Source organism: Pseudophryne corroboree, chromosome 7 (assembly GCF_028390025.1).
Source record: "Pseudophryne corroboree isolate aPseCor3 chromosome 7, aPseCor3.hap2, whole genome shotgun sequence".
Lineage (NCBI taxonomy): Eukaryota > Metazoa > Chordata > Amphibia > Anura > Myobatrachidae > Pseudophryne > Pseudophryne corroboree.
In genome coordinates this window covers 192,973,448-192,993,306 of record NC_086450.1, presented here as the reverse complement: position 1 = coordinate 192,993,306, position 19,859 = coordinate 192,973,448, and the positions used below count along the sequence as shown (strand labels likewise).

Here is a 19,859-nt window from a genome sequence, read left to right as displayed (position 1 = left end):
GCCATCTGTGGCGAGTTGTGTGTGCGGAGCGGGCGGGGAAGGACGAGGGGGCGGCCACATAGGGAAAAGCCAATCCCGGGTATCCCGAGATTGACCATTTTTCAATTCCCATACCCGGGACTGAAAAAATGGCCCGGGATTGGCCTCCCTACTGGTCACTTCACCCTCATAGTGCACACTGATCCTATCACACTGATCCACTGACAGCACACTGCTCCCTCACTGGTCACCTCACACTCATAGCGCATCCGGATACTCAGATGCTGCCCAGCTTTCTCCTCCCAGATCCCCAGCGCAGCGTGACGTGCAGTGTGAGGTCACGCTGCACCGTCACCTGCCGCTGACTACCGCCGGGAGAGAGAAGAGGATGTTTCCCACTCCCCTGCCCGCGATATATGGCGAGTTATGTGTGCGGGGCGGGTCGAGGGGGCAGCCGCATAGGGAAAAGCCAATCCCAGATATCAAGGGATTGAAAATAGGATTTTAATACCTACCGGTAAATCCTTTTCTCTTAGTCCGTATAGGATGCTGGGGTCATCATAGAACCATGGGGTATAGACGGGATCCGCAGGAGACATGGGCACTTCAAGACTTTGAAAGAGTGTGAACTGGCTCCTCCCTCTATGCCCCTCCTCCAGACTCCAGTTATAGGAACTGTGCCCAGGGAGACGGACATTTCGAGGAAAGGATTTATTGTTAAACTAAGGTGAGATTCATACCAGCTCACACCTCAAGCATGCCGCAGAACGTGGCATTCAACAGAACACAAGCCAACGGCATGAACAATTGCAGCAACATGCTGATGATAACATAACACAACATGTGTGTAACCACAACTAATAACTGCAGATACAGTACACACTGGGACGGGCGCCCAGAATCCTCTACGGAATAAGAGAAAAGGATTTACCGGTAGGTATTAAAATCCTATTTTCTCATACGTCCTAGAGGATGCTGGGGTCATCATAGAACCATGGGGTTATACCAAAGCTCTAGAACGGGTGGGAGAGTGCGGATGACTCTGCAGCACCGATTGACCAAACTTAAGGTCTTCATCGGCCAAGGTGTCAAACTTGTAGAACTTTGCAAATGTGTTTGACCCCGACCAAGTAGCTGCTCGGCAAAGTTACAAAGCCGAGACCCCCCTCCCCCCCCGGGCAGACGCCCAGGATGAGCCCACCTTTCTAGTAGAATGGGCCTTCACCGATTCCGGTAATGGCAATCCAGCCGTAGAATGAGCATGCTGAATCGTGTTACAGATCCAGCGTGCAATGGTCTGCTTGGAAGCAGGACACAACCTAGTTGGGAGCATACAGGACAAACAGAGCCTCTTTCTTAATCTGAGCCGTTCTGGCGACATAAATCTTCAAAGCTCTGACCACATCCAGAGATTTTGACTCAGGGAAGGTGTCAGTAGCTGCAGGGACCACAATAGGTTGGTTCATGTGGAAAGAGGAAACCACCATCGGTAAAAATTGTTGACATGTCCTCAATTCAGCTCTATCTTCATGGAAGATCAAATAAGGGCTCTTGTGAGACAAGGCCGCTAACTCAGACACCCGCCTTGCAGATGACAAGGCCAACAGGATGACCACTTTCCAAGTGAGGAATTTCAACTCCACCGTCCGTAAAGGTTTAAACCAATGTGATTGAAGGAACTGCAACACCACATTAAGATCCCATGGTGCCACTGGAGGCACAAACGGAGGTTGGATGTGCAACACGCCTTTCATGAAAGTCTGAACTTCTGGAAGGGAGGCCAATTGTTTCTGAAAGAAAACCGGTAAGGCCGAAATCTGTACCTTAAATGAGCCCAATTTTTGGCCCGCATCCACACCTGCTTGTAGAAAATGGAGAAAACGTCCTAGCCGAAACTCTTCCGTAGGAGCCCTCTAGGACTCACACCAAGAAACATATTTTCTCCAAATACGGTGGTAATGTTTAGATGTTACCCCTTTTCTGGCCTGAATAAGTGTGGGAATGACTTCACTGGGAATACCCTTACGGGCTAGGATTTTGCGCTCAACCGCCATGTCGTCAAATGTAGCCGCGGTAAGTCCTGATACACGCATGGCCCCTGTTGTAACAGGTCCTCGCGCAGAGGAAGAGGCCAGGGATCTCCTATGAGTAATTCCTGAAGATCTGGATACTAAGCCCTCATTGGCCAGTCTGGGACAATGAGGATCACCCGGATCTTTGTTCTTCTTATGATCTTTAGAACCTTTGGAATGAGAGGAAGTGGAGGGAATACATACACCGACTGAAACACCCACGGTGTCACCAGTGCATCCACTGCAATTGTTTGAGGGTCCCTTGACCTGGAACAATATCTCTGAAGCTTCTTGTTGAGACGAGATGTCATCATGTCTACTTGAGGAACTCCCCAACGACTTGTCACCTCTGTGAAGACTTCTTGGTGGAGGACCCACTCTCCTGGATGGAGATCGTGTCTGCTGAGGAAGTCTGCTTCCCAGTTGTCCACTCCTAGAATGAAGATCGCTAACAGAGCGCTTGTATGCTTTTCCGCCCAGCGGGAAATCCTTGTGGCTTCTGCCATTGCCGCTCTGCTTTTCGTTCCGCCCTGACGGTTTATGTATGCTACTGCTGTTACATTGTCCGACTGGATCTGTACAGGCCGATCTCGAAGATGATGTTCCCCTTGCAGAAGGCCGTTGTAAATGGCCCTTAACTCCAGAACATTTATGTGGAGACAAATTTCCTAACTTGACCATCTTCCTTGGAAGTTTTCTCCCATTGTGACTGCCCCCCAGCCTCGAAGGCTTTCATCCGTGGTCACCAGGATCCAGTTCTGTATCCCGAACCTGCGCCCCTCTAGGAGGTGAGAGCTGTGCAGCCACCAGAGGAGTGATACCCTGGTCTTGGAAGACAGGATTATCCTCCGGTGCATGTGTAGGTGGGACCCGGACCACTTGTCCAACAGGTCCCACTCGAACACTCTGGCATGGAACCTGCCAAACTGAATGGCCTCGTAGGCCGCAACCATCTTCCCCAGCAACCAAATGCATTGATGGATTTACACTCTTGCTGGTTTCAGAATTTGTTTGACCAGACTGAAGTTCCAGAGCCTTGTCCACTGGAAGAAAGACTCTCTGTCCAATATCATTCCCAAAAACGACAACCACGTCGTCGGAATCAACTGTGATTTTGGCAAGTTAAGGAAGCCAACCATGTTGCTGAAGAACTGTCAGGGAGAGTGCAACGTTTTACACCAACTGGTCCCTGGATCTCGCCTTTATCAGGAGATCGTCCAAGTTTGGGATAATCGTGAACCATCATCTCTGCCATCACTTTGGTGAAAATCCTTGGAGCTGTGGACAGACCAAACGGCAACGTTTGAAATTGGTAATGACAATCCTGAATTGTAAACCTCAGGTAAGCTTGATGCGGAGAATAAATGGGAACATGTAAGTAGGCATCCTTTATGTCCACCGACACCATAAAATCCCCTTCCTCCAGACTGGAGATCACTGCTTGGAGAGACTCCATCTTGAATTTGAATTTCTTTAGGGAGAAATTTAGGGATTTCAGGTTTAGGATTGGTCTGACCGAGCCGTCCGGCTTCGGGACCACAAACAGGCTCGAATAAAAGCCTTCTCCCTGTTGTGACTGGGGAACCCTGACGATAACTTGATTTTGACACAACTTTTGTATTGCGTCGCAAACTACTTCCCTGTCCGGAAGAGAAGCTGGTAAGGCCGATTTGAAAAAACGGCGAGGGGGAACATCTTGAAACTCCAGCTTGTACCCTTGGGATACTATTTGTAATACCCATGGGTCTAGGTCTGAACAAACCCAAAACTGACTGAAGAGTTTGAGACGTGCCCCCACCGGTGCATAGAAGCCCCAACGTCATGCGGTGGAATTGGCAGAAGCCTGGGAGGACTTCTGCTCCTGGGAGCCTGACAAGGCTGGTGATCGTTTATCTCTTCCCCTTCCTCTAGTAGCAAGGAAGGAAGAACCTCGGCCCTTTCTGTATTTATTGGGCCGAAAGGACTGCATCTGATAGTGATGAGTTTTCTTTTGTTGTGGAGGAACATAAGGCAAAAAGGATGACTTACCCGCGGTAGCTATAGGTACCAAATAATCAAGGCCGTCACTGAATAAGGCCTTACCTTTATATGGTATAGACTCCATACTTTTCTTGGAATCAGCTGAGACTGCCATGGCATTTGCCTTTGATCCCAAAAGACCAATATCTCTCGCAGCTTCCTTAAGGTATGCTGCAGCGTCCTTGATATAACCCAGCGTTAGGAGGATGCTATCCCAATCTAGGGTATCTATGTCAGAAGACAAGTTGTCTGCCCACTTTTCGATAGCACTACTTACCCACGCAGACGCAATGACAGGTCTGAGTAGCGTACCTGTGGTCGCATAGATGGACTTTAACGTAGTTTCTTGTTTACGATCCGCAGGATCCTTAAGGGCCACCGTGTCAGGTGACGGGAGAGCCACCTTTTTAGACAAACGTGACAGGGCCTTGTCCACAGTCGGGGGCGACTCCCACTTTTCCCTATCCACCGAGGGAAACGGATAAGCTACCGTAATTCTTTTGGGAATCTGAAACTTTTTGTCAGGACCTTCCCAGACTTTTTCAAATCGCGTGTTCAGTTCATGAGAGGGAGGAAACGTCACCTCAGGTTACCTTTCCTTATACATACATACATACATACCCTTTTATCAGGGACAGCCGAATCCTCAGTGATATGTAGTACCTCTTTAACCGCCACAATCATGTACTGAATGCTTTTTGCCAATTTTGGATCTAATCTGGAATCGCTATAGTCGACACTGGAATCAGAGTCCGTGTCGGTATCAGTGTCTGCCAACTGGGCCAGCGTACATTTCTGCGATGCTGAGGGGACCTGACTTTGCAATAATATATCTTCTACAGATTTCTTCCATGCCTGGGTCTGAGACTTAGACTTATCTAGCCTCTTAATAAGAGCCACATTAGCATTCAAGGTGTTCAACACATTTACCTAATCCGGCGTCGGCGATGCCGACAGGGTCACCCCCACAGCCGTTTGTGTCCCCAATACAGCCTCCTCCTGGGAAGAGCCTTCAGCCTCAGACATGTCGACACACGTGCACCAAACACCCACAGACCCACACCCGGTGTGGGCATATAGGGGACAGACCCACAGTAAAGTCTGTCAGAGAGACACAGAGGGGATTTGCCAGCTCACAACCCAGCGCTAAATCAATTGGTCTGAAATCACCAAGAAATTGCCTCAGACCTAAAGAGCTTTTACTATAACCTATATATTGCACCAATTGACCTGCCTCCCCCCCCCCTCCCCATTTTGTACCCCTTAATGGCGCGCTTCTGTCCCGCTTTTCTGATATTTATACTGGCGGGGGTTAGGACAGTGCCGTGGTACTAATGTCCCTTCTTGCAAGTGGAATAATGAGGATGATTTTAGCTGCCCAGGGCGGCGGCGGCGCCCCCCCCCGCCCGCCCCGCACCCTGTAGTGCTGTGTGTGGGAGCTCGGCGCGCAGCATCTGTCCGCTGCACGGTACCTCAGAAAATGCCGTCAGTGAAGCTGAAGTCTTCTTTTCTTCGGTTACTCACCTGTCTTCTGGCTCTGAAAGGGGGGTGACGGCTGGCTGCGGGAGTGAGCATCTAGGCGTACCCAGCGATCAGCACCCTCAGGAGCTAATGGTGTCCTGTAGCCAGAAGCAGGACGCTTGAACTCACTGGAAGTGGGTCATACTTCTCTCCCCTAAGTCCCACGAAGCAGGGAGACTGTTGCCAGCGCCTCCCTGAACATAAAAAAACCTAACAAAAAAGTATTTTTCAGAGAAACTCAGTAGAGATCCCTGTAGTGCGTCCAGTCTCACTGGGCACAATTCTAAAACTGGAGTCTGGAGGAGGGGCATAGAGGGAGGAGCCAGTTCACACCCTTTCAAAGTCTTAAAGTGCCCATGTCTCCTGCGGATCCAGTCTATACCCCATGGTTCTACGATGACCTCAGCATCCTCTAGAACGTTCTTCCTGTAGTTGCATAGCTATACTGCGATTGATGCGATCGCAGTCTGAGATGAACATCGCGACCATCGGTTGCTATGTTCATCTGCGACGACAGGCAGAGTAAGCCTGAGCTTAATCAGGCTTCTCGACAGTCCTTGGCCTCACCACTGCCAGAAAACATGGACAACACGCTGCTCCCGTCCCTCCCCCAGAAACGTCTGGGAGAGGTGTGTCTAGTGAGGGGGCAGTATGTTGTCAGTGGATCACTGTGCACTATGAGGGTGAGGTGACCAGTGATGGGGCAGTGTGCTGTCAGCGGATCAGCGTGCGCTATTGGGGTGCGGTGACCAGAAAAGGGGAAGTGTGCTGACAGAAGATCAGCGAGCGCAATGATTGCGAGGTGACCAGTGAGGGGGCAGTGTGCTTTCAGTGGATCAGTGTGATAGGATCAGGGTGCGCTATCAGAATCAGCTTTATTGGCCAGGTATACTTACGTATACTAGGAATTTGTCTTCGGTTTGCTATACAACAGCCAAGTAGGTAACCGGTAAGCAGGTGGGGGGGGGGGGGGGGGGGGGGGGGGTGGCAAGTAAAGTTACACAGATAGGTATACCGTAGGGACACAAGTGAGTTACATGTACGTCTAGTCAGTCAATGTTCAGGAGTTCAGCAGGCGGACAGCTTGGGGAAAGAAACTTTTGAGGCTTCTGGTGGATCTGGCGGGGACAGCCCTGTAACGCCTGCCTGAAGGAAGCAAGTTAACCATGCTGTGGCCGGGGTGTAGCTGGTCTTTTACTATCTTCATTGCCCGCTTTTTAGCTCTGGACAAGTACAGGTCCTGGACTGAGGGAAGGTCGGCCCCGATGATCTTCTCTGCGGTTCTGACCACCTTTTGGAGCCTGCATATGTCCCTCGCGCTGGCGGAGCTGTACCATACGAGTATCGAGGAGCACAGTACCGACTCCACAATCGCGGAGTAGAAGAGGAGCAGGAGCTTCTGTGGGATGTTGAACTTCCTTAGTTGCCTGAGGAAGAACAACCTCTGCTGCGCTTTCCCAACAGTGGCGTCAGTGTTGGACCCCCATTTAAGGTCCCTGGAGATTGTGGTCCCTAGAAACTTGAAGGAGTCCACTAGCGATACCACACTGTCAGTAATCGTTAGCGGAGGTGCACTAGATGACTTCTTCCTGAAGTCCACTATTATCTCGACAGTTTTGAGGGGGTTGAGGTCAAGGTTGTTGTGGATGCACCACTGGGCCAGCCGGTCTACTTCCCGTCTATAGGCCGATTCGTCCCCATCCTTGATGAGGCCGTTGACGGTGGTGTCATCGGCGAATTTGATGATCCTTACTGATTGCGCCTCTGAGGTACAGTCATTTGTGTACAGGGAGAAGAGCAGGTGAGGTGACCAGTGAGGGGGCAGTGTGCTTTCAGTGGATCAGTGTGATAGGATCAGGGTGCGCTATGATTGTGAGGTGACCAGTGAGGGGGCAGTCTGCTTTCAGTGGATCAGTGTGATAGGATCAGGGTGCGCTATGAGTGTGAGGTGACCAGTGGGGGGGCAGTGTGCTGTCAGTAAATCAGTGTGATAGGATCAGTGTGCACTATGAGGGTAAGGTGACAAGTAGAGAGGCCAATCCCGAGCCATTTTTTCAATCCCGGGATTCCTGGGATACCCGGGATTGGTTTTTCCCTAAGTGGCCGCCCCGCCCCGCCCACATAACTCACCATAGATCGCAGGCGGGCAGGAAACATCATCTTCTCTCTCCCTGCGGCGGGTGACGGCGCAACGTGACCTTTCACTCCACGTCATGCTGCGCTGGGGAGCCGGGAGGAGGAAGCCGGGCAGCGTCTGAGTGTCCTGAGGATGCTCAATGCTGATCCCTCAATCCCCAGAATTGGAGCCTCCAATCCTGGGACTGAATCCCGGCCGTTTTTGGCCTTAAATACCAGGATCCTGCCGATCCCAGGATTGGTCTCCCTAGTGCTAAGTGAGGCGGCAGTGTGCTGTCAGCAGATCAGTGTGATAGGATCAGTGTGCGCTATGAGGGTGATGTGACCAGTGAGAGGGCAGTGTGCGGTCATGGATTTAGTATGCGCTATGAGGGTGAGGTGACCAGTGAGAGGGCAGTGTGCTGTCATGGAATTAGTATGCGCTATGAGGGTGAGGTGACCAGTGAGGGGGCAGTGTGCTGTCATGGAATTAGTATGCGCTATGAGGGTGAGGTGACCAGTGAGGGGGCAGTGTGCTATCATGGAATTAGTATGCGCTATGGGGGTGAGGTGACCAGTGAGAGGGCAGTGTGCTGTCATGGAATTAGTATGCGCTATGAGGATGAGGTGACCAGTGAGAGGGCAGTGTGCTGTCATGGAATTAGTATGCGCTATGAGGGTGAGGTGACCAGTGAGAGGGCAGTGTGCGGTCATGGAATTAGTATGCGCTAAGAGGGTGAGGTGACCAGTGAGAGGGCAGTGTGCTGTCATGGAATTAGTATGCGCTATGAGGGTGAGGTGACCAGTGAGGGGGCAGTGTGCTGTCATGGAATTAGTATGCGCTATGAGGGTGAGGTGACCAGTGAGGGGGCAGTGTGCCGTCATGGAATTAGTATGCGCTATGGGGGTGAGGTGACCAGTGAGAGGGCAGTGTGCAGTCATGGAATTAGTATGCGCTATGAGGGTGAGGTGACCAGTGAGGGGGCAGTGTGCTGTCATGGAATTAGTATGCGCTATGAGGATGAGGTGACCAGTGAGAGGGCAGTGTGCTGTCATGGAATTAGTATGCGCTATGGGGGTGAGGTGACCAGTGAGAGGGCAGTGTGCTGTCATGGAATTAGTATGCGCTATGGGGGTGAGGTGACCAGTGAGGGGGCAGTGTGCTGTCATGGAATTAGTATGCGCTATGGGGGTGAGGTGACCAGTGAGGGGGCAGTGTGCTGTCATGGAATTAGTATGCGCTATGGGGGTGAGGTGACCAGTGAGAGGGCAGTGTGCTGTCATGGAATTAGTATGCGCTATGGGGGTGAGGTGACCAGTGAGAGGGCAGTGTGCTGTCATGGAATTAGTATGCGCTAAGAGGGTGAGGTGACCAGTGAGAGGGCAGTGTGCTGTCATGGAATTAGTATGCGCCATGAGGGTGAGGTGACCAGTGAGGGGGCAGTGTGCTGTCATGGAATTAGTATGCGCTATGGGGGTGAGGTGACCAGTGAGAGGGCAGTGTGCTGTCATGGAATTAGTATGCGCTATGAGGGTGAGGTGACCAGTGAGAGGGCAGTGTGCTGTCATGGAATTAGTATGCGCTATGGGGGTGAGGTGACCAGTGAGAGGGCAGTGTGCTGTCATGGAATTAGTATGCGCTATGAGGGTGAGGTGACCAGTGAGAGGGCAGTGTGCTGTCATGGAATTAGTATGCGCTATGAGGGTGAGGTGACCAGTGAGAGGGCAGTGTGCTGTCAAAGTATAAATGCGCTATGAGGATGAGGTGACCAGTGAGAGGGCAGTGTGCTGTCATGGAATTAGTATGCGCTATGGGGGTGAGGTGACCAGTGAGAGGGCAGTGTGCTGTCATGGAATTAGTATGCGCTATGAGGGTGAGGTGACCAGTGAGAGGGCAGTGTGCTGTCAAAGTATAAATGCGCTATGAGGATGAGGTGACCAGTGAGAGGGCAGTGTGCTGTCATGGAATTAGTATGCGCTATGGGGGTGAGGTGACCAGTGAGGGGGCAGTGTGCTGTCATGGAATTAGTATGCGCTATGAGGGTGAGGTGACCAGTGAGGGGGCAGTGTGCTGTCATGGAATTAGTATGCGCTATGAGGGTGAGGTGACCAGTGAGGGGGCAGTGTGCTGTCATGGAATTAGTATGCGCTATGGGGGTGAGGTGACCAGTGAGGGGGCAGTGTGCGGTCATGGAATTAGTATGCGCTATGGGGGTGAGGTGACCAGTGAGAGGGCAGTGTGCTGTCATGGAATTAGTATGCGCTATGGGGGTGAGGTGACCAGTGAGGGGGCAGTGTGCTGTCATGGAATTAGTATGCGCTATGAGGGTGAGGTGACCAGTGAGAGGGCAGTGTGCTGTCATGGAATTAGTATGCGCTATGGGGGTGAGGTGACCAGTGAGAGGGCAGTGTGCTGTCATGGAATTAGTATGCGCTATGGGGGTGAGGTGACCAGTGAGAGGGCAGTGTGCTGTCATGGAATTAGTATGCGCTATGGGGGTGAGGTGACCAGTGAGAGGGCAGTGTGCTGTCATGGAATTAGTATGCGCTATGGGGGTGAGGTGACCAGTGAGGGGGCAGTGTGCTGTCATGGAATTAGTATGCGCTATGAGGGTGAGGTGACCAGTGAGAGGGCAGTGTGCTGTCATGGAATTAGTATGCGCTATGGGGGTGAGGTGACCAGTGAGGGGGCAGTGTGCTGTCATGGAATTAGTATGCGCTATGAGGGTGAGGTGACCAGTGAGAGGGCAGTGTGCTGTCATGGAATTAGTATGCGCTATGGGGGTGAGGTGACCAGTGAGGGGGCAGTGTGCTGTCATGGAATTAGTATGCGCTATGAGGGTGAGGTGACCAGTGAGGGGGCAGTGTGCTGTCATGGAATTAGTATGCGCTATGGGGGTGAGGTGACCAGTGAGAGGGCAGTGTGCTGTCATGGAATTAGTATGCGCTATGAGGGTGAGGTGACCAGTGAGAGGGCAGTGTGCTGTCATGGAATTAGTATGCGCTAAGAGAGTGAGGTGACCAGTGAGAGGGCAGTGTGCTGTCATGGAATTAGTATGCGCTATGGGGGTGAGGTGACCAGTGAGAGGGCAGTGTGCGGTCATGGAATTAGTATGCGCTATGGGGGTGAGGTGACCAGTGAGGGGGCAGTGTGCTGTCATGGAATTAGTATGCGCTATGAGGGTGAGGTGACCAGTGAGAGGGCAGTGTGCTGTCATGGAATTAGTATGCGCTATGAGGGTGAGGTGACCAGTGAGAGGGCAGTGTGCTGTCAAAGTATAAATGCGCTATGAGGATGAGGTGACCAGTGAGAGGGCAGTGTGCTGTCATGGAATTAGTATGCGCTATGGGGGTGAGGTGACCAGTGAGGGGGCAGTGTGCTGTCATGGAATTAGTATGCGCTATGAGGGTGAGGTGACCAGTGAGAGGGCAGTGTGCTGTCAAAGTATAAATGCGCTATGAGGATGAGGTGACCAGTGAGAGGGCAGTGTGCTGTCATGGAATTAGTATGCGCTATGAGGGTGAGGTGACCAGTGAGGGGGCAGTGTGCTGTCATGGAATTAGTATGCGCTATGGGGGTGAGGTGACCAGTGAGAGGGCAGTGTGCTGTCATGGAATTAGTATGCGCTATGGGGGTGAGGTGACCAGTGAGAGGGCAGTGTGCTGTCATGGAATTAGTATGCGCTATGGGGGTGAGGTGACCAGTGAGGGGGCAGTGTGCTGTCATGGAATTAGTATGCGCTATGGGGGTGAGGTGACCAGTGAGGGGGCAGTGTGCTGTCATGGAATTAGTATGCGCTATGGGGGTGAGGTGACCAGTGAGGGGGCAGTGTGTTGTCACATATAGTGTAATAAATACAATAGAAATAAAATTTGTAATCTTCTGTGTCAACAGTTTTTAATTTGCGTAGTGGTGGTGGGGGCCCAAAGCATGTTTTTGCCCCTGGGCCCACCACTTGCTAGTTCCGCCACTGGGAAAGTATTTAGGTTTTTTTTACACTTAAGTGTAATTGCGGGCCATGTCCCTGCTGTAACACTTTTGCCTTTTATTAAAATGTTCTACTTTCAAACATCACACATCATTTCCAATATAAAGCTTGGAGAATGTTTATGTACAGGGAAATCAATGGATCTATTATGGAACCAAAGGAGGACACTTCTGTTTGTGGCTCATTGTGAACCTTTTTGATTTTTTTCACACTAGATATTAGTTCAATGAAAACAAATGCTGCTTCTCTAAGTGAATTTGTAATTCACTAACAAACAAGATCTATAACCGACTCACCTTCAAAAGCGAATCTATACAGGGTGTTTGCTACATCATTCAGCATGACTCCAGATGGAGATTCCTTTATTATGTCATCCAGAGTGATCAAAAAATCTGTCACTACTTCATTTACCACCCCGGTGTACAGCATGGCCTCTGCTGGCTTCAGCATCCTCTTGTTGAGCACAGAACGCAGGGTATGCCAGCGGTGACCATCCCTGTAGAGACAGGTTAACAGTTTATCATATTTTTCTGCAGGACAACAGGCAGATTGACATTGAAGGCTGTTTTCACTATTAGGTTATTTATGTAACCCAATATTTATATATTTATTTTTTCAAATTCGATCCTTCTTCCTTCATTTCCTGTTTCACAAGTTTAAAGTCCCAGTACACAGTTAACTCAGTAGTTACCCTTAACCTTTCTAAGGCTATATACACACGGCACGATGCGCCGCACAGCCTGACATGGACTATTCGACGTGGCCGGAGCCCGGCCCTGCCGATATACTCAATGTTGGGCTGCCTGCCCAGTCTATTTTTCCTTGCATCGCAAGGACTATACACACGGTGCTATATGCACTATATTTTCTTACGATTTTGACTATATACCCAAAATCGAAAGAAATATGGCACCATGTGTACACAGCCTTAGCCCCACCTTTGGAGAACCCTACAGTTGTATTCCACATTTGGCAGCTACGAAAAATAAGTGTATTGTGTACGCTAAAAACCACTGTTGGTGCATCAGTCAAGAAAAATGATCAAACTATGGGAATTGTCTGTGGAAAAACACAGAAACTGAGGGGTAAATTTACTAAAGCTTCTAAAAATGAAAAGTGGTGATGTTGCCCATAGCAACCAGATTCTATCATTTCTCCATTACATCCCAGAAAATGATAGACAGTATCTGATACGTTGCTATGGGCAATATCACCACTTTTCAATTTTAGAAGCTTTAGTAAATTTACCCCAGACTCTCCAGCAATGACTTTTATGCATCACATACAAAATGCTCTGCTGCTGTTTTTACGCTGATTTGCTGCAATACTCTTGTATATATTAGTTAATTGATTTTTTTTTTTTTGTCAAACATTAACAAAAAATATTTAGTAATTAGAACAATAGAACAACACGAACTACAACAGAACAATAAGTGGAAAACCAGAAGTATTTTGTACTGGGTGGGTCATACTGGAAGCTCAACAAAGTAATATGTTTGAGGAAGAAAGCCATGGTTGTACTGCAAAGGGTTACAGCTGGGACTCAACTGTCCAATGACAATCAGCAACTTACTTGTGTCCTACAGAGTTTGACAAGTATCCCAATAGCGGTGTCAAGGCGCCAGTGATGTCACTCAAGGCAAAACTGGTTATTACTATGGTTCATAGCAGCTCTCCATTGATTTGAATGCAACAATCTATAGCAGTGAATATCAGCCCTCACTCTCAGTGATTGTGATGATTATTGTGGCTTTCCTCCAGAGAACCACTTATTGACCTCCCTGTGGGCCTGGACCCAAGTTATAAAATTGCATACCAACAGTGGCTAGGTCGACACTAGAAATAGGTCAACACGGCCATTAGGTCGACATGAAAAAAAGGTCGACATTAATTTTTCATGGTTTTTTGGTGTCATTTTCTTCGTAAAGTGACTGGAACCCCAATTAGTGCACTGTGTCTCCTCGCAATGCTCACTTCGCTTGTCATGCTTCGGGCAAGATGCCTCGCTCCACTACCGCTGCACTTGGCACAGGTTACAGTTCCCAATCGTTGTCCACGTGGATTGTAAAGTATGGAAAAGTTCCAAAATAAAATAAAATAAAAAAATGTGAAAAACTAATGTCGACCTTTTTGCATGTCGACCTTGTTCATGTCGACCTAATAGTTGTGTCAACCTATTTCTAGTGTCGACCTAGTCACTGTCGACCAATGGGGGTCGACCCAAAGTCCGGATACCCCTTTTCCCCACAAGCTTCTGGTATAAAATTCTTACAGATGCAACATTTCAATCTGATGTATGAATGTAGCAGTTTTCACTGAATTAGATTGGGACAAGTGTCCCCACTGGGTACAAGAGCCACACTAACACTGTAGCATACTGTGTCTGGCAACGCACTCTGTAAATGGGCCATAGGCCAGGTCTCTGAGACGCCGGTGTATTTTCCAGAGTTCCATGTCACTTCTCACAGGATATTTTCCCTCCTGCCGCAGTAATGTCTCTAAAACATCGGCATCAGCAACATACACGGTTTTATATCGGCCTAAAACAGATTTCCACATGGGTCCGTACTTCTTCTTGTATATAGCCTGAAAGACATAAGAGAGTAAATGCTGATCACTAAGCTGGCTTTCCAAGTATTTATATATCGCATTCAGCAGTCCCTCTCTAACACTGGTCATAGTCAGTTCTAAGAGCTACGCTGTCTGCCGTAATGTGTAAAAAGGGGGACTGGCTGCTGTAATGTGTAAAAAAAGGGGACGCTGTCTGCCGTAATGTGTAAAAAGGGGGACTGTCTGCCATAATGTGTAAAAAGGGGGACTGTCTGCCGTAATGTGTAAAAAGGAGGACTGTCTGCCGTAATGTGTAAAAAGGGAGACGCGGTCTGCCGTAATTTGTTAAAAGGGGACGCTGTCTGCCATAATGTGTAAAAACGGTACGCTGTCTGCCGTAATGTGTAAAAAGGGGAATCGGTCCGCCGTAATGTGTAAAAGAGACTCTACCTGGTGTAGTGGTGCTACTGTGCGGCGTAATTTGAATAATGGAGACTACCGTGCACAGTTATATGAAGTAGTATTATTTTGTGGCCACACCCCTTCCCCATAAAGCCATGCCCCTATATTATTTGCGCGCGCCTACGCCGCGCACTGCCCCTGTTTTACATAGAGGGGGGTGCTCCAATGCCGCTTCTTGCACACAGCGCTAAAATGTCTAGTTACAGCACTGTTGCTAGGTATCCATTTCCCTGGCTCTGAGCAGGTCTCCCTCACCAGATCCTCTCCAGGGGATAGGGGGTGGACTTCGATGGGATGAGGGGGGGCCAAAGCATTTTGTTGCACCTGGGCCCACCGCTTGCTAGTTCCGCCACAGGCACAACCACTGGGGGCACTGTGTATAAGCAGCACAACTACTGGGGGCACTGTGCATAAGCAGCACAACTACTGGGGGCACTGTGCATAAGCAGCACAACTACTGGGGGCACTGTGCATAAGCAGCACAACTACTGGGGGCACTGTGCATAAGCAGCACAACTACTGGGGGCACTGTGCATAAGCAGCACAACTACTGGGGGCACTGTGCATAAGCAGCACAACTACTGGGGGCACTGTGCATAAGCAGCACAACTACTCGGGGCACTATGCGTGTCAGTGGCACTCCTACTGGGACACTATGCATATAAGCAGCGCTACTCCTCGGGGCACTATGCGTGCTGTTATCTGCGCTATTACTGGGAACAATGCGTGTAAGCGGCGCTACTGCATTCGGTGTAATGTGAATAAGATTATGCTACTGTGTGGAGTAATTTGAAATAGGGATACTATTGTGGGCCACGCCACATCCTTGTGAGACCACACACCCTTCTTCTTTGTGTGCAGTCCCTCTGTAAAGTATGGGAGGGAGCAAATTTAGAGTTTGCAGGGGGGCGCCGAACACCCTAGCACCGGCCCTGGACAGGACCAAAAAAGCAGGACTGTCTCGGGAAAATCAGGACAGTTAGAAGGTATGCTTGTTGATGCACTGTTAGGGGCTGACAGGGATCGCCGGAGAAGAAGAGAGTTTTCACCCCCCCTTCCTCCCCTCCGGAAAACAAGATATTGATACATCTGGTCGATATTACTTCCTGCTTTGCCTTGGTATAGAGGCAAAGCAGGAAGAGTATTACTGGGATGTTCAGTGCCTGGTAATACATTTACCCCTTTGTTAGGTTAGTGCAGGGAAACAGACAGTGAGTAAGTGAATGAATGAATGCGAGAGAGTGAGTGAGTGAGTGAGTGAGTGAGTGAGTGAGTGAGTGAGTGAGTGAGTGAGTGTTAACTCTGAGGGAAGGGGGGACTGAGGTGCTGTCTGGAAGAAATTAAGGGGGTAATTCCAAGTTGTTCGCAGCAGGATATTTTTTTAGCAGTTGGGCAAAACCATGTGCACTGCAGGGGAGGCAGATATAACATATGCAGAAAGAGTTAGATTTGGGTGGGTTATTTTATTTCTGTGCAGGGTAAATACTGGCTGCTTTATTTTTACACTGCAAATTAGATTGCAGACTGAACACACCCCACCCAAATCTATCTCTCTCTGCACATGTTATATCTGCCTCCCCTGCAGTGCACATGGTTTTGCTCAACTGCTAAAAAAAAAAATCCTGCTGCGATCAACTTGGAATTACCCACTAAGTGGGGTGATAGATGGGAGATGTCAAGGGCATGAACAGTTCCGAAGCATGAGTGGAGCAGTGAGCTGGGGTGGTTTGACCCTGTCGACCTTTTGTACTGTCTACCCTTTTTATGTCCACCTTTTGACCCTGTCGACATTTTGACCCTGTTGACCTAATGTCTGTCTAACATTCTGTGTCTATCAACCGGACACCGCTGGGGGGGGGAAGATGGGGGGGGGGGGGGAGAGACAGTGAGGTATGATGACAGCAGGGAGCTGTGATATGGGCAGTGAGGTGTGATGCTGGCAGTGAGGTGTTAGGGGGAGCGGTGAGGTATGATGAGAGCAGTGAGGTGTGAGGGGGAGCAGTGAGGTATGATGAGAGCAGTGAGGTGTGATGCTGGCAGTGAGGTGTTACGGGGAGCGGTGAGGTATGATAAGAGCAGTGAGGTGTGAGGGGGAGCGGTGAGGTATGATGAGAGCAGTGAGGTGTGAGGGGGAGCAGTGAGGTATGATGAGAGCAATGAGGTAATGTGTGAGGGGGAGCAGTTAGGTGTGATAAAGACAGTGACGTGTGACGGGGAGCAGTGAAGCGGAGCAGTAAGGTGTGAGGCTGGCAGTGACGTGCTAGGGGTGCAGTGAGGTGTGATGTGGACAGTAACATGTGAGGAGGAGCAATGAGGTGCAATGAGAACAGTGAGGTGTGATGAGGACAGTGAGGCATTACAATTGCCATACTGAGACACACACACACACACGTGTACTGTTAACTGACACAGACAGACTGAGTTCACATACATATTGGTGGTCATTCCGAGTTGATTGCTCGCTAACAGTTTTTAGCAGCCATGCAAACGCTAGGCCGCCTCCCACTGGGAGTGTTTTTTAGCTTAGCAGAAGTGCAAACAAAAGGATTGCAGAGCGGCTACAATTTTTTTTGGGGGGGCAGTTTCAGAGTAGCTTCAGACCTATCATGTATAGGGGGTATACCGCACAGGAAAATGATGGAATATAAGATGGATATTATAATTACCAAAATACAATGATAAAGGAAAGAAAAATAATATTTTCTAATCAATCTTGGATTTGGTGGTGTACCCTGAGTCAGTAATGAAACTTGCGACAAAAAAGGAGAAAAGAATAAATATTTGTATATTCAACTACTATTTGTTTTATTCGTGTTATTAATAAAAATTACATTTTCTCTAACGTCCTAGTGGATGCTGGGGACTCCGTCAGGACCATGGGGAATAGCGGCTCCGCAGGAGACAGGGCACAAAAAGTAAGCTTTTAGGATCACATGGTGTGTACTGGCTCCTCCCCCTATGACCCTCCTCCAAGCCTCAGTTAGGTTTTTGTGCCCGTCCGAGCAGGGTGCAATCTAGGTGGCTCTCATAAAGAGCTGCTTAGAAAAAGTTTTTTAGGTTTCTTATTTTCAGTGAGTCCTGCTGGCAACAGGCTCACTGCTACGAGGGACTTAGGGGAGAGAAGTGAACTCACCTGCGTGCAGGATGGATTTGCTTCTTAGGCTACTGGACACCATTAGCTCCAGAGGGATCGAACACAGGCCCAGCCATGGAGTCCGGTCCCGGAGCCGTGCCGCCGACCCCCCTTGCAGATGCCGAAGTTGAAGAGGTCCAGAGGTCCGGAAACAGGCGGCAGAAGACTTTCAGTCTTCATAAGGTAGCGCACAGCACTGCAGCTGTGCGCCATTGTTGTCGGCACACTTCACACCAGCGGTCACTGAGGGTGCAGGGCGCTGGGGGGGGCGCCCTGGGCAGCAATGTATAATACCTTTTTCTATGGCTAAAATACATCACATATAGCCCTTGAGGCTATATGGATGTATTTAACCCCTGCCATATATCGCAAACTCCGGGAGAAGAGCCCGCCGTTTTAGGGGGCGGGGCCTATTCTCCTCAGCACACAGCGCCATTTTCCTGCTCAGCTCCGCTGTGAGGAAGGCTCCCAGGACTCTCCCCTGCACTGCACTACAGAAACACGGTAAAACAGAGAAGGGGGGCATATTTTGGCTATATTTTTATATATTAAGCGCATATAACAGAAACAACACCTTTTAGGGTTGTTTATATACATTTTTATAGCGCTTTGGTGTGTGCTGGCAAACTCTCCCTCTGTCTCCCCAAAGGGCTAGTGGGGTCCTGTCTTCGATAAGAGCATTCCCTGTGTGTCTGCTGTGTGTCGGTACGTGTGTGTCGACATGTATGAGGACGATGTTGGTGTGGAGGCGGAGCAATTGCCGGTAATGGTGATGTCACCCCCTAGGGAGTCGACACCGGAATGGATGGCTTTAATTATGGAATTACGTGATAATGTTAGCACGCTGCAAAAGTCAGTTGACGACATGAGACGGCCGGAAAACCAGTTAGTACCTGTCCAGGCGTCTCAGACACCGTCAGGGGCGGTAAAACGTCCCTTACCTCAGTCAGTCGACACAGGTACCGACACAGATGAATCTAGTGTCGACGGTGAAGAAAGAAACGTATTTTCCAATAGGGCCACACGTTATATGATCACGGCAATGAAGGAGGCTTTGCATATCTCTGATACTGCAGGTACCTCAAAGGGGGGTATTATGTGGGGTGTGAAAAAAACTACCTGTAGCTTTTCCAGAATCAGAGGAATTGAATGACGTGTGTGATGAAGCGTGGGTTAACCCCGATAGAAAACTGCTAATTTCAAAGAAGTTATTGGCATTATACCCTTTCCCACCAGAGGTTAGGGCGCGCTGGGAAACACCCCCTAGGGTGGATAAGGCGCTCACACGCTTATCAAAACAAGTGGCGTTACCGTCTCCTGATACGGCCGCCCTCAAAGATCCAGCTGATAGGAGGCTGGAAACTACCCTGAAGAGTATATACACACATACTGGTGTTATACTGCGACCAGCAATAGCCTCAGCCTGGATGTGCAGTGCTGGGGTGGTGTGGTCGGATTCCCTGACTGAAAATATTGATACCCTGGATAGGGACAGTATTTTATTGACTATAGAGCAATTAAAGGATGCTTTTCTTTATATGCGAGATGCTCAGAGGGATATTTGCACTCTGGCATCGAGAGTAAGTGCGATGTCCATATCTGCCAGAAGAAGTTTATGGACGCGACAGTGGTCAGGTGATGCGGATTCCCAACGGCATATGGAAGTATTGCCGTATAAAGGAGAGGAATTATTTGGGGTCGGTCTATCGGATCTGGTGGCCACGGCAACAGCCGGAAAATCCAATTTTTTACCTCAGGTCACCTCCCAACAGAAAAAGACACCGTCTTTTCAGCCGCAGTCCTTTCGTTCCTATAAGAACAAGCGGGCAAAAGGACAGTCATATTTGCCCAGAGGCAAAGGAAGGGGTAAGAGGGTGCAGCAAGCAACTACTTCCCACGAACAGAAGCCCTCCCCGGCTTCTACAAAGCCCTCAGCATGACGCTGGGACTGTACAAGCGGACTCAGGGGCGGTGGGGGGTCGACTAAAGATTTTCAGCACACAGTGGGCACGCTCACAG

General features: G+C 49.6%; 1 protein-coding gene across 1 annotated transcript in view; it reads right to left on the bottom strand.

Moving 5' to 3' along the window:
- LOC134944946 (sterol 26-hydroxylase, mitochondrial-like) overlaps window positions 1–19,859 on the bottom strand; it is a 184,593-nt gene that overhangs the window by 144,140 nt on the left and 20,594 nt on the right. Inside the window, exons 2-3 of the mRNA XM_063933893.1 lie at window positions 14,091–14,281; window positions 11,992–12,191 (exon numbers count right to left, since the gene is read on the bottom strand). Of these exons, the coding sequence (XP_063789963.1) occupies window positions 11,992–12,191; window positions 14,091–14,281 (391 nt within the window). The remainder of the gene's footprint in view (window positions 1–11,991; window positions 12,192–14,090; window positions 14,282–19,859) is intronic.